The 14,982-nt window shown below is 36.1% G+C and overlaps 2 protein-coding genes across 6 annotated transcripts; one reads left to right on the forward strand and one right to left on the reverse strand.

Annotated features, from left to right (window-relative positions):
• Positions 1-318: 318 nt before the first annotated feature.
• LOC132187561 (probable LRR receptor-like serine/threonine-protein kinase At3g47570) lies at positions 319-5,620 on the forward strand. Its single transcript, XM_059601909.1, has 3 exons — positions 319-3,108; positions 3,349-3,776; positions 5,514-5,620. The coding sequence occupies exons 1-2, from the start codon at positions 411-413 to the stop codon at positions 3,765-3,767; spliced, it is 3,117 nt and encodes a 1,038-aa protein (XP_059457892.1). The 5' UTR covers positions 319-410; the 3' UTR covers positions 3,768-3,776; positions 5,514-5,620.
• A 1,880-nt stretch (positions 5,621-7,500) lies between these two features.
• LOC132186765 (pumilio homolog 4) lies at positions 7,501-14,227 on the reverse strand. Of its 5 annotated transcripts, none has more exons than XM_059600813.1 (12): positions 14,039-14,224; positions 13,711-13,747; positions 12,669-13,344; positions 11,581-12,442; positions 10,963-11,473; positions 10,725-10,866; positions 10,528-10,635; positions 9,899-10,111; positions 9,703-9,813; positions 8,647-8,841; positions 8,093-8,267; positions 7,501-7,984 (listed from the first exon to the last, which is right to left on the reverse strand). In XM_059600813.1, the coding sequence occupies exons 3-12, from the start codon at positions 13,332-13,334 to the stop codon at positions 7,947-7,949; spliced, it is 3,021 nt and encodes a 1,006-aa protein (XP_059456796.1). In that variant the 5' UTR covers positions 13,335-13,344; positions 13,711-13,747; positions 14,039-14,224; the 3' UTR covers positions 7,501-7,946. The 5 variants fall into 5 exon arrangements, with proteins under 5 accessions (XP_059456796.1, XP_059456794.1, XP_059456795.1 ...); XM_059600811.1 differs by having other exon boundaries at positions 13,699-13,747; XM_059600812.1 differs by lacking the exon at positions 14,039-14,224 and adding an exon at positions 13,911-13,963 and having other exon boundaries at positions 13,699-13,747.
• Between the last annotated feature and the right edge of the window lie 755 nt (positions 14,228-14,982).

Here is a 14,982-nt window from a genome sequence, read left to right on the forward strand (position 1 = left end):
AAATTGGGGGAAATGAGAAAATTGGTATAGGGGAAAGGATTAACGCAGGAATTTTTTTTTTTTCTTTCTTTTAAGTCAGACGTGGCCCAGGGCCACGTCAGACTTGGCAGGAACCTGGGACTATCAAGGTCTACCAAATATCTCTACTCTTTCTTTAGTTTTCTATAACATACTTTATAATTTCTTTATGTAATAATGAAGTCTTGGCCTGCTTTCTACGACGCGTATCCATATCCATAGCAAAGTAAGATTATAAAATGAAGAGAAGTTGGCCCATATAGAAAAAAATGAAAAGGAAAAGATAAAAGAGAAAGAAGCTCCTCCCTCACAATGCAATCCAGCAAATTTTCTGCGTATTCAGTGGCACAATTTTGAGTTGAGTGTTTTACGTACCTCCAAAACCAACAAACATGGGGCTTCCCCCTTTAACTTCCGCTCTCTCTTCCTCAGCTTTTTGCATCCTTACTATCGCTTCTGTCTTTTGCTTTTGTTCCACCACCAATGGCATTGGCGGGAATGAGACAGACCGACCATCCTTGCTTCAATTCAAGGCCCAAATAGTCGAAGACCCTTTCATGGTTTTGAGCTCATGGAATGACACCACTCACTTCTGCCAGTGGCGTGGTGTTACATGTGGTCGCTACCCCCCGAGGGTCATGGAGTTGCGCCTACCATCTCAGAAACTGGTGGGATCTTTATCTCCTTTCATTGGAAATTTGAGCTTTCTAAGGATTTTGGATCTCTCAAATAATAGCTTCACCCATGAAATCCCTCCAGAAATTGGCCGTTTGCGTCGATTGCAGGTACTGTGGTTGTCCAATAATTCATTTGGTGGGAGAATTCCAACCAATGTATCCCGTTGCTCTAACCTCAAGGTTTTCATTCTTAGTTATAACAATTTGGTCGGGCAAATTCCTATTGAGCTTGGCTCCTTGTCAAAGCTCCAAGTATTTTCTGTAGCCATGAACAAACTAACAGGAAGTATCGCTCCATCTCTTGGCAACTTATCTTCACTTGAAAAACTTGATTTGCACTCAAATAATCTGGGTGGGAGTATTCCTAGTGCTCTTGGCCAACTTATGAATCTTACAATTATTGTAATTGGTGAAAATCAATTTTCTGGTACCATCCCTCCATCAATCTTCAATCTCTCTTCTATTAGAGTTCTTCATGTGGAATATAATAAAATCCAAGGGAGTCTTCCGTGGGACTTGGGGATAACTCTTCCTAATCTCCAAGACATTACCATTGTCATGAACCAATTTACTGGCTCCATTCCTCCTTCAATATCCAATGCCTCAAATCTAGAACTAATTCAACTTGGAGAAAACAAATTTAGTGGAAACATGTCTTCTTTGGAAAAGTTGCATAGGCTTCAATGGTTGGGCACTCAAGAAAACCACCTAGGAAGTGGGGGAGCTGATGACTTGAGTTTTCTGTGCTCTTTGACCAATGCTACCAGCTTAGAGATATTGGCGATAAGGGCAAACAATTTTGGTGGAGTCTTACCTAAATGCATCAGTAACTTCTCATCTACTCTTAGAGTATTGGCAGTAGATAACAATAATATAGTTGGAACGATTCCAAGTGGGATCGTGAATCTCATCAACTTAGAGTGGCTCGCAATGTGGAATAACAAATTGTCAGGTAACATTCCACTAGATATTGGAAAGCTTAAGACACTAAAAGTGATGTTTCTTGACAATAACAATCTCTCAGGAAACATCCCGCATTCTGTTGGAAATTTGAGTATGTTACTCGAATTAGATCTAGATGATAATGATCTTCACGGAAGCATACCTTCAGGCCTAGGAAATTGCCAATATTTGAATGCATTAGATCTTTCTAATAACAATCTCAGTGGCACCATACCTCCACAGGTCATTGGTCTCTCATCATTCTCAATTTGTCTATATTTATCTAGAAACCGTTTCACGGGTCCCCTTCCAATGGAAGTTGGAAACCTGAAAAATCTAGGTATATTGGACGTGTCAGAAAACATGTTATCCGGTGAAATTCCAAAGAGCCTTGGCAGTTGTGTTATGTTGGAGACTCTGGTTATGCGAGGAAACTTTTTCCAAGGGACCATTCCATCAAGTTTTGGTTCTTTGAGAGGACTACAAAAATTAGACCTTTCTTGGAACAACTTGTCAGGAACAATTCCAGATTTTTTTTTGGGTTTCAACTTGTTGCATCTTTTGAATTTATCTTACAACAATTTTGAGGGACTAGTGCCAACAAATGGTATTTTCAAGAACTCAAGTGCAACTTCAGTTGTGGGGAATAGTCAATTGTGTGGGGGAATTCCTGAAATGCAATTGCCGAAATGTAACATCAAAGAGTCCAAGAAGACAAAATTGACCTTATCCATGAAATTAATTATGTCCATAGTTTGCGGGCTTCTAGGAGTAATTTCTATGCTTTCTTTTCTCTTTGTCTGTTGGTTAAGAAAGAAAAGAAAAGAAACTACTTTAAATTCTTCAGGAAATTTGCTTTTGAATTTGTCTTACCAAAGTCTCCTAAAAGCCACTGATGGGTTCTCCTCTGCTAATTTGCTCGGTGCGGGTAGTTTTGGATCCGTGTATAAAGGAATCATTGATGAGGGAAAAACGACAATCGCTATCAAGGTGCTCAACCTTCTGCGTCGTGGAGCTTCCAAAAGCTTTCTCGTCGAGTGCGAGTCCCTAAAAAGCATCAGGCATCGGAATCTTGTAAAGATACTTACAGTTTGTTCAAGTGTTGATTATCAGGGTAATGATTTCAAGGCATTAGTTTATGAATTCATGATCAATGGGAGCCTTGGGGATTGGTTGCATCCAACTGCTAAAGAAGATGAGGCGCATCAGGAAGAGAGAAATCTGAGTCTTTATCAGAGATTGAATATTGCCATTGATGTTGCTAGCGCATTGGAATATCTCCATTACCATTGCCATACACCAATCTTTCACTGTGACCTCAAGCCGAGCAATGTCCTTCTCGATGATGAAATGGTTGGACATGTTGGAGACTTCGGGTTAGCAAGATTCTCTTCTGAAGCCAACCATAACTCTTCAACCAACCAGTCAAGCTCCATTGGCGTTAGAGGAACAATTGGTTACACTCCTCCAGGTAAAGACACTCTTTATCATTCCTCAATTAATTCTTTTTTTTTTTTTAATAACATTTCTAAGTTTGAAGAGGATAAGACAATTTTAGTATGCCTTTTATTCGTAAAAACTTGGCACTATACAATTTTATTTGCTGGTGTCATCGAATAGAGAGTATCATAACATAATTGTTTTCTTAGTATATAGTGTTAATTATACAGTCACATTACAATTAATCATTTTATTATATATATAATTTCAGAGTATGGTATGGGAAATGAGGTCTCTTCTTGTGGCGATGTATATAGCTATGGAATCCTCCTTTTAGAAATGTTTACCGGAAAAAGACCCACAAATGTCATGTTCCAAGGCACTCTAAATCTACATTCATTTGTCCAAGAAGCTTTGCCTGAACAAGTAGTCGAGATTGCAGATCCAATTCTTTTTCAAGGAATCGAAGAAGATATAAGCATGAATGATTCTCATAATAACAGCAGCACTAGAAGAAGTGAAATCCATGATTGCTTAATTTTGATATTTGGGACTGGAGTTGCTTGTTGTGTTGAAGATCCAAGAGAACGGATGAACATTAAAGATGTGGGAACTAAGCTTCTTTTGATCAAGAAGAAACTTCTTGAAACTAGAAGACATGGAAGTGGTCAAATTACAATTATACCATAATATCAACAGGTAATATCGGTAATTTAGAGATAATTATAGTTTGGTTAAGCAAATGGATGAGGCATCTAATGGTACCTATTAATGCCAATAACAAGCTCATTGCATCTTACATTCTCTTACATTAACAAATGATCTCCCTACTTTAGTTTTGTTGGTATTGCTGATTTCATTTTTTCCTAGTGGTAATAATGTATAGATTAGTGGATTCACTATTGGATTTCATGGTTTTTCTTTTACATGTTGAGCGGTTTTTCTTTTACATAATATTGGCTTCTTTCCTTGTTTTTCTTCCATTGACCAAATAAAAGTATGTTTCTTGAGGTGTTCTATCCATTTGTAATTTCAACTTTAGTTATTTTGGATATTGGATGGTTGTGAATTAAAAAAATTTAAAAGTTAAGGTTTGAATAAACTAAATTTGGGAACTTTCATGATTGGACTTTAATTTGTCAAAATTGATTGCACTACTAGAAATAGGGCTTTTACCAGAGTAAATTTTTTCTTAATGGCCAAAATAAATGCCGATATAAGAGGTATTTTTCGATGCTTTTTATGGACGCTATTAAATCTCGTAAATTAGCTTGATTAAAACAAAAGTGTCGTAAATGTGAAATATTTATTGGTGGTTTTTCAAAACAAACATAAAATAAAAGGCTAGGATATTAGTGTATTTTGATAGCTTTGGGTAGACAACCCGTGTGGTGTGGCAAATTGGTTTCCAAATCATCTTGACACAAGGGAGATTGTGGTAAAACTTTAGACTTGGTTTAGAATTAGTCAAATTTCTTAATGGAAAAAGACTAAAAAGATATGGAAGGGCACATACATATTATATCGTGACATCCAATGGCTGGGTTACTATTAGACTCATCAGAACAAACATAATTTTATTTAAAAAAAAAAAAAAAAAAAAAAAAAAACTTACTTATTTGTTAGCAGACATCATGCCTTATGAGTCAAATTACTGAAAATTCTAAATTTTTGAGAATCTATATGTTTGATTATTGTAAATCACCTTAGTTTTCATTAATACTCTAGTGGTGCTAGATCAGGTTATAGCTCTAGTCAGACTTAAAGGAGCACATCTAGTTTCCACCGTTTAAGCCTCTCTAGTGTGGCTCTTAGTTGGTAAGTGCTACTATGGTCATGCCCAAGTAGGACAACTACAATTGGTCTCTTCAGCTTGCCCTTTTTCTATAAATAAATAAAATTACTAAAGAGTCATGCGGCTTGAAAATTGCTTGTCATATATTACCATGGTGGTCCTGAGTTTTGAATTCACAGCATTAAAAGCTTCTGTTGTCTAACTTGTAGAATAGCATTACCAACAATGAATAGTCCCAGCCTAACTGTCATGATCTTATTAGCTACGACCAGCTCTCTTTGGTTATCATTGGTGTATAATAACTCGAGTCATTAGCTGGTTTTTGAATTGCAATCTTTGGTCTATGATCATCTTTAGTTTGGTGTGAATTGGGTTAATTATTGGGTAGCTAATTTGCTTGTTGGGTGGTGGATGGAGGATACAAATTATGAAAATTGTTTGTGGGAAAGCAACTTATTATATGGATGAATTGGGTATGGAGTACACATACTTTGGTATGTCATGATTTACACAACCCAAAATTCAAAATCCATATTACATATATATCTATTTTTCATGATATTTTTTGTTGTTGTTATAATTGATGCTCCTGTCATTTTTTTTCTTCCTATTATAGAATTGAACACATTATGATTGGGCAGGTAACAATCATGCCGACAATGATGATGAGGATGAGTCTTGAATGGCTATTTGGACAGACGGCTGCTCTAGTGGAGTATTAATTATCCATGATGTATTGAGCAAATGTTTGGATGCTTATCTTATCTTATGTTTTATTTTTTATGTTTAATAATGCTTTCAAAATATAGTTATGTTTTTAGAACATTATGTTGCTTATATTGACAATATTTATGAAGGTAGTTGAAGCAGCTTTTCTATTTTTTTTTTCTTCTTCTATGTTTTATAGTGTTGTGTTGGTACAGAGCAACGTCAAATATTTTTAAAGATTATTGCCTTTGCACTACTTATACTTTCCAGTAATTATAAAATTATCTGCATTTTGACATATATATATATAAACACATGCTCTAAAAACATATATTAATTTAATAAATTAGGTTGGAGGTAACTTCCACCACATCAGGATTGTTTTGAGTGCTAACCTTGAACTTTTCTTTGACCGAGTGAGATATGCGGTGGAATCTATAGCAGCTGTATACTCGTAAATCTGTTGGGGTTATATAAGAAACTGATAAAACTAATAGCATTGTTGTCTCTGTATAAACACTTTCAAGTTTCACCCCACCACCAAATATGAAGTCTTTAGCGTTGTTCTCTGCAAATACAAGTAGGTCATGCTATGTTAGCCATAGAGGGTCTCAAAGATATCCAAAAGAACAACCCTCATCAGGCGAAAAACTGCATTCTGCTTCAAGAAAATTCAAAATTTATTTGCAGGTAAGGCCTATTATTAATAATTATTCAATTTTATGAAGGGTCATGACAAGTTTTTGGTCTCACCTAAGTAGGGTCCTAAGACTAAGAGGGAATAACCCTTTAGCATTTATTACATGAAGTAAATGCTATTAAGAATTCTTAAATTGTTGCCCCGCCCAGAATAGGATTCTCTCCATTTGAGGTGAAATGGAGAAGAACTATTTTATGGTTTAGATTAGATTTCAAAACATCTAACGGTTATATATGTTGCCATGTAATTTAAAATTAGCAAAAAATAGTAAGTATTATGTAAAATCTAATCTCAACCAACTCTCCTACTCCCAAAAAAAAAAAATCGTGTGGTTTACCCAACAAAAAAAAAAAACATGCTTATGTGGGTTTTAATTCTATTAGGCTAGAGGGTTAATATCCTTTACTCAAAGTCAAAGCCCATTTTTGAAGGAGAAAGCCCATATATGCTGCGGTTAAAAAGCTAAAAGACCATCCTCTCCACTCTCCAGCATATGAAATGCATGTTTCATCTCAAGCCCAGTTTTAAGTTGGCTTTGAACAAATGGGCTTCAGAGGCTCTTCTTCAAGTGAAAACCCAGGTGCGGAAGCAGGTTTAGAGAGCCCAGTGATGGGTAGTGTTTGTTTTGTGCTTCGCCCAGCCTTATCTTTTCATATTCTTCAATTGCATAGACTTTACTGAACCCTAACGCTAGCTAGTTGTGGTTGGTTGCATCAATTATTTTCATTTTCAAATTGCAGGTAGCGCTGGTCATGGGCCAGAAAGCCCAAATTAGTCTGGGCTCTGGCCTCGGGTTTTGCTATATCCGCCCCTAATTATCAAAAATTGTGAGGCTGAGGCCCAATCCACTCCAGCCCATTGCAGTATTTGATCTCGCATATTTCATTTTGAGTAATTATCATTGGATTAGTTTATTTAAATATATTTCCCTCCTAATTGAGTTGAAAGAAGTTCTTCTAACATAGCATATTAAACTGACATGTTCAAAATGCATATAAATTCTCACATGCTTTTTTATTTTTTATAAGCATTTTAAACATGTACCAATTTAATAGTTTGGATTTGAAGAATATTTTCATCTTAATTTGGAGAAAAACGTCGTCCATCTTTCAATAGGGCCTTTTTCCCTCCCTTACTCTAGGATGAAAATATTTCAATGGAGCTTTATAATAAAATATCAACTAAGAACTAGAAGTTAAATGATCATAAGAAACAACACAACAGCCAAAAGAAAGCAAAATTATTTATCTCAAGAAAATTGACATATGTATGTAACAAAGACTCAAACCTAATATGGACTAATATCCTCTCTCTTGACATTGTGATTTACCATTTACAACTAATTTTGCTATACAAACTATGAAGCTTATACAAGTAATCTCGAAAAGGCTAGGAAATTATATTGTGCCTTCTCTTTGATCTCGGCTTCCTAAGATGGCGCCTCTTTGGAGTTTGGAGTCTTTGCAGTTAATATTGTAGGAAAATTTTCTTATTCCAGTGGGCCGGCTATTTTTTGTGTTTACTTACAAACTACTACTATAGTCTCCTAGAATATAAGGGCTCCAGATAATAGCTTGATCAAATCCATGTTAGCTGTACAAAGTGTTCGGTGGTGGTGGTGGTGGTGACGGTTGAGGAAAAACGTCTTGTTCTAAATTGTGATACCTTAAGAAGAGAAGGAGACCGAGAACCCTATGCGCCTTTCTGCAAATGAAAAGGTTAAAACTTATTAACAGTCTTAATATTTACTAAACTGGCTGGTTGACAGAAGAAATCTGAGATTTCTCAAGGAAAAAGGTTAAGGTTCCTCACCTCCAGCTGTGATCAGCTTCTCAACTCGAGAAACTATATGTTTACCGTATGTGTACTTCTTCAAGGCATTCAAATGAACCTTGATGCGAGAAAGAATCAACTCGAGGCTCTGGTCATCGCAGGTCTCAAGAACCTTTTGTACAACATAGTTTCCAAATGGATCCTTCATCATTGCCTGCAGTTTTGCATTTGATCATGCAATCAGCACTCAATCAGTAGACCCTTTATAAAAGGAATACAGAAACGGAAACTTTATATTAGACCCTTTATTCACCCTGCATGAAGCATGCAGGAGCCAATTGCAATTTACTTGCTTTTGCTTTATACTAGAAAGCATAGAGATTACAAACAAAGAAATTTAAGCAGCATGTTATTTTTATGATTCTCCAATATAAGGACGTCTTGATCTTCAATGTAATCATATATATACCTGAAAAGCAGAAAATTTTAAGTTTTGTACAACTACAGAAATAGTATAAACAATGAAAGTTTTGATGTAAGGGTTCATTTTCATCAAAACTTGACCACTTTAGAAATGGAAGGGGAGCAAAGACCTGTAAGGGTTCATTTTCATCAGTGGAACCAAGCATCTCATTCACCAAAAGTTGACGCTCCTCAGGACCACCAAAAGTTAAGCACTTCTCCACCACATTAGAAGCAAACTTCTGCTGACTCATCTTTACAATCTGTCCTGCAAGCTTGCTAATAATAGCAGCCCGTTCGTGTGGTTTACCATGTTCAAGGACGTGCTATCAAAACAAAATTATCAATATCAGGGGCACATGACTAATGGATCGATAATGGTGTATTATTGTAGCAAAGAATTTTATGATAAAGCAAGTCACAGCACTCAAATGTGCAAAAGCCAGATAAGAAACCAAATACCAAAAAAGAGAAGGTAATGAAAAACTAAGAATTATTTCTTCCATAAAGATTGATTTAAAAAGTTAGATTCACACACTCCGGAAGCCAGTGTCGTATAAATATGCCAGAATAATCCAAAAACAAAAGGTAACTCCAAGAAATTATCAGCACATAAAAATATCCATGGTAACAGTTCAGTAGATTAAATTAATGTATTCATGTTTAATAAAACATTAGAATTCCAAGGGAAACAAAATACTCCTTGAAGATAATGCTTAATATAATGATCACATTCCTTGAAGATAATGCTTAATATAATGATCGCATTCCTTGAAGAGAAAAGTGATGGGGCATGAAATAAGCTTACTCAAACCCAGATGCCCCTTGAGTAAATTAAATTCCAAAATTGCATAGTTGAAAAAAGTGAAACTATATGCCCTATGCCAACTGAAGCTAGATAAAATTTGTGGCAGTGGGAACACAATTGCTTTTTCTGACACTATCTGCAACTGATGCATTAATATTTCCATTTTGAAAGACAAAAGTCGAGAACATTACCAATTGTATTACAACATAATGGTTGAAACCCATAAACAATAAACCTTTGGTTTAGGAAAAGGAACGGAGTTGGCAAAGTACTAGCCAGGAATAGCGAAAGCACATCAAGTTTTTTTCTTGATAGATAACAGGGACCTCACTCAAATAAAAAAAATGATGGAATCAGGTCTAAAATGAAAAGTGAATACCTGAATAACATAATTCCCATATTGATCTTGTGCCAGAATACAAACAGAATGCATGATTTCATCCATAATAATTTGTTGAGTATTGGCATCATCACAATGTTCCAGGACCCTCTGCAGCAACAAAAGAAATAAATCAACAAGTGTCATATATCATTGTCACAAAAATTAAACAAAAATTTATATAAAATTTTCTAACCTGAATAACACGGCAGCCATAAGGGTGGGTGGAAAGTGCCACCACTTGCCCATAGAAGGATGAGATAATAAACTGAATTCGATCTTGAGGGACACACTCTATGCATTTCTGAATAACATGATTACCATTTTGATCACGAACACATTTCATGACTGAACAATCAAGCTCTGCCACCATTTGGGTTTGCTGATCCACCTCAACCACCTCCAAGGCCTGTCATAAAGGTATATAGTGTTAAAGGCATTCTCATAATCATTAATACATCAGGCTTCATTTTGGACCATGCCAAACAATTCTTAAAGCCATGATGATTAATATATACTTTTTTATTTTTTTATCTCATAAATTGAATAACTGCACGCATAAGCACAAGGTTTAAAAGCACTTGTAACATTCATTCATGTCCTTATGTCATAAGAATGTAAATGGAAGCAAAATATGCATCAAAAAGAGCAAAAGCACTAGCACCAACAGTTGATCAAATGCATCAAATAGGTAACTTACACGTTGCAACAAAATTATGAAAACTTCAAGCAGATAAAGAAATGAAGCAAGAAACCATGGAAGGATGTGTTGTACGTGTATAAATATGGAAGAAAATGAAGATGTAAGGTACACAAAAAAAGTACCTTCTGAATCACTCTGCAACCATACATTTGGAGACTTAGGGGCAAAACATGGCCAGTCAGTTGACTGGCTAACTCCTTTCTTTGACTTTCTGTACCATGCTCAAAAAACTGCAAAATTCAAGCACCACTATTTGATTCAGAACTTTGAAGAGTAGAATAAGACATTATTGAGTATTTTGGATAGACAAAGCATATACTTTCTGTATGACATAATTCCCAAAGACATCCGTCATCAAGATACGAGCATGAGCAATGATCTCAGAAAAAATTTTGGTCTTTTCTTCCACTGTGGCAGTTTCTAATTTCTGCTGAATAAAGCGACTTCCATACTGATCCGTACTGTATTGCGGACAGGAGAAAATCAACTCAGTGCTTCAGATGAGGCTATATGATCAAGTAGAATAAACACCTAAAAATTGTATATTACATGCATACCTGAATTCAACCACATTACCAACAATGTCTGGAAGTTCAAAAGACCTGGTTTTGTTGTTCTTGAACTCATCTAATAAGGTTGACGCAAATCTTCCTTCCATACTACTGCTAATATCCGAGTGCCATGACCCAATGGATCCTCCCATTGAGCTTCTCATCATAGAAGTAAAGTTTGAGATTCGATCATTATGAAACACTGGAGTTCCAGATCCAATAGAAGGAAGTATGGAATCTGCCATTGCGTTTCCTGGATATGGCATGCCAAAACCATATGATGGATTTCCATAATACCCATGATTAAAACCACCAGATTTACCTAGATGAGGCAGCTCATATTGTTGATTCTTTTGAGCAAGCAATGCCTCAAGGTATGCTTTCTGAACTCCCTCCAAGTCTCCATGTGAAGTGCCAAAATAATTCCTACCCTGAGAAGGACTTGGACTAGCCACAGCATGTGTTGCATAATCAGAACTTCGGAAGTATTGAATAAAACCAGGGTCCATAGATAGAGCTGAAATATAAGAGAATTAAGCTGTCAATGCTAACTAAGCTAATTAAACTTTAGGGTGCTAGAAAATGTTGCATGAAAAACTTCAAGAAGAAACAAGAGAAATGGACCTGCATCAAGATGGTTAGTCATCGCAGGATTGAACTTTTCATTTACAGGATAAGCACCGGTGACGTGGCTAGAAAAGTCCATAATTGGAATACTTGTACTTTGATGAAAGTTTGATCCTTCGGAATTTCCAAATCCTGAAGAATTAATTTCTGAGTAAAGACTGGCAGAAGAAGAAGTTCTTTTGGGAAGGTTAACTTGCCCATTGGAAGTTATCTTAGAAGCATTAAGGATTGTTACAACCCCATTTTTCCTTGCCAAATCGCTGTAGTTGGTAGTCATAGAATGCTTTCCAGCACTGGACTGGTCAGTGAAATTCTGCTGCAGACTCTGCTTATGACCATTGGGCACGTTGAACACAAAATCAGGTTGATTACCAATATCAAGCTGAAGCAGAGACTGCAAATGACTATCTTCATCTGCATGTTTAGCTGTTGTCAGGTTTAAGCCAGATAAATTAACTGCAATATCAGCAAGTTCAGTCACACCAAAAGAGTGACCATTTTGAACAGCCGAGCCAACAACATTCTTCTTCTCGATAGATGAAACTCTGCTGCTCCCTACTGGGGGAAGACCAGAACCAGCTGTCCTCCCAACTAGTTGTGGTTCAGGGGTTGTGCTCCTTGATAGAGATGAACCCACAGCAGATGCAAAAGTATGAGAAACTGTTGTACTATTCTGAACTCCAACTAGGCTCAGTGGAGCAGCTCCAGAATGCAAGCCCTCTATGGACTCCGCTCCATTCCATAACCCTGAGGCATGGAGATCAGGCACGGATTTAGCATCCACAGTATCACCAAAAGCATTACGACTTCCTTGATGTGACAGGTTGCTAGATAAGGAATTAGGTTGATCAAGTCCTTCCTGCAGACATACTAATTTCAGTTATCATCAAAACAAAATGTTGACATAGAAGAACAAGAAACATGACAGCCAGCGTTTCACCATAGTAACACATGCTCTATTCAATCAAATTACTTTGATGAGGCAAAGCCAGTGTTTTGTAGATATATCAAAAAGTGTGCATAATTAAAGCCATGGGATCGAAAATCTAAAGAAACAAAAAACAGCTAGGATAATTGTCAATTACCTGAACAATGTCAGCAAAACTCTTCCTCCTTGCACCAAGCCTAGTGCTCGACAATCCAATCAAACCATCCGAGCCTCTACCAAGCCATTGAGATGAAGTCGGCCGATAGAGATTCCTTCCACTGGCATTCCTCAATTCCATCAAATCATTCTCTGCCTGTTGAACGGAAAGCCCTGGCTGCATTGAAAACAATGATGAACTATCACCATCATTGACCAACTTCTTCCTCTGGTCCCCAATCCCCCCCAACGAGGATCCACCAATCTGAAACCTTTGTGCAACCCTCCAATCCTCTTTTGACATCAACGGTGGGGGTAGTCTTGGATTAACATTCTCATGAGAATAATAATACGAAAGATAAGCAGGATGCAAACGAATCTCATCCTCTGACAAACCCCCATTGTTATTACTAATGCCATCAATCTCTATAAAATCAGGGTTCCTATAAAGACTACCAACAGCATTCACTGATCCCTCAACTGTCGGTGGAGCACTGCCACTCCTATATATATTCAGATCTCTTTCTCGCTTGATAAAGTGCTGATTGCGCTGTTCATGCAGAATCAATTCAAGCTCACTCTGGAAACTATCTTCTAAATTCCCATCAATTCCTTGCAGCCCATCATCTAGGCTTGATAGCATATCTATGTTACTCCGAGTTGCCATCCCTTAAACTCTAATTTACCCAGGAAAAAAAAATTAGAACTAACAAAATTCAGCAAAGTGCAAAAATTACGGAAAGTTAAGCTTTCAAAATCTAAAATTCTCACCCAAACCCTAAACCTATTTAATTTCTGACAAAAATTTGGGTTGCTATCTATAGTCTCCAAAAATTGAAATTCCAACGAAAATCAGCTAAATTTTTATTTACGCAAAATTTGGGTGTTTACTTTTGTGGGTTGAAACAACATTATATGAAATTAAGAACAAAATTATTTTCATTTCCAGTTTCTCGGCCACCAAAGAGGTCATAATTAATCATCAAAATTCAATTACCCAAAAACAGAAAAATAAATAAATAATTCCACACCTTAACCCGAACCTTCACATCAATACGAACAAGCCCACAATCGATCTTCCTGAAAGCAAATCCCCACCAAAAAAAAAAAAAAATTAAAACCCACAATTCATAGCAAATATAGGCATGCAAGTCCAAACAATTTAGATTATCTTGGTATACAACTTCCACAAATAGAATCCTAATCATGCGAAAAACCCAGAAAGAATCAAACGGTGACGCACTCCTGCTCTTCGGAGTGGAATTGAAAAACCCAAAATCAACGCGTGGCTCCCATTTGCTTTGTCTTTTTTTTTGTTATTTGTTTTAAAAAGGAAAGTAATCATTAAGGGCCAATGGAAGCTGAGCTTACAATCGAAAATCCGCGGAGAATTTACAACAATTGCACAGAGAGACAACATTCGAGATATATCAATGTAGTCGCGTGGGCCTGAGATTCTCCAAAACGGTCGGTTTTTTCATAGAGAGAAAAAGTTAGAGCGAGAGATGATTGTGGGGCGTCTGATTGGGAATCGACGGTGATGGGCGCGGGCTTTGTACGTGCATGGGCGGCACGGCAAATTTTGTTAAGTGGTTTTCTGTTTGGGATTGTGTTTTTGGTATGTTTCAACTGATTTTTTGTAATTATCTTTCTATTTTTGTATCAAGGTCGGTGTCTAAAAAAATAAAATTTGCTCAATATTGGAAATTATATTTTATAATTATATATGTGAGTAAACTTATACGTTCCTCTCCGTTTTAAATAAAATAAATAGTATTTATTCTATGGTTAAGATTTAAGATGATTATATTTAACTGTATATATACGAGGTTAATATTGACGTGAAAAAAAGACGTAAAAGTGAATTGTTTTTATCTAATTTAAAATGAGTAAAAAAATGAGTGGATATTAAACTTTTTTGACCTAATTTTTTTTAATCCTATCATTAGCCAATAAAGGAAATATAGCTCAAATGTTGTTATGATTAATACAAACTTGCTGAGCATAAATGATAGGGCACACCAACAGTAATAACAGCTTGCAAAGAAAAATTCTCCCTTGTTAGTTTCTTTTAAAATAAGAAAAATAATTAGAGACTTTTCGAAAAGTTTTTTTTTTTTTTTTGGGGGGTGACAAGAAAAGTCTGAAAATGTTAAACCCCAGAGGCAAAATATCACTCGAGAAGCAATAAATTGTAGGAGTATTTTTTTTTTCTTTTTTTTTTTTTTTTTCTATTTTAGGTCTGTTTGGCATTTTGATTTCAATAAGTGCAATTTAAAAAATTATATTTTTAAAATTGTTACTTTTTAAAATCG

This window comes from Corylus avellana, chromosome ca7 (genome assembly GCF_901000735.1).
Source record: "Corylus avellana chromosome ca7, CavTom2PMs-1.0".
Classification (NCBI taxonomy): Eukaryota; Viridiplantae; Streptophyta; class Magnoliopsida; order Fagales; family Betulaceae; genus Corylus; species Corylus avellana.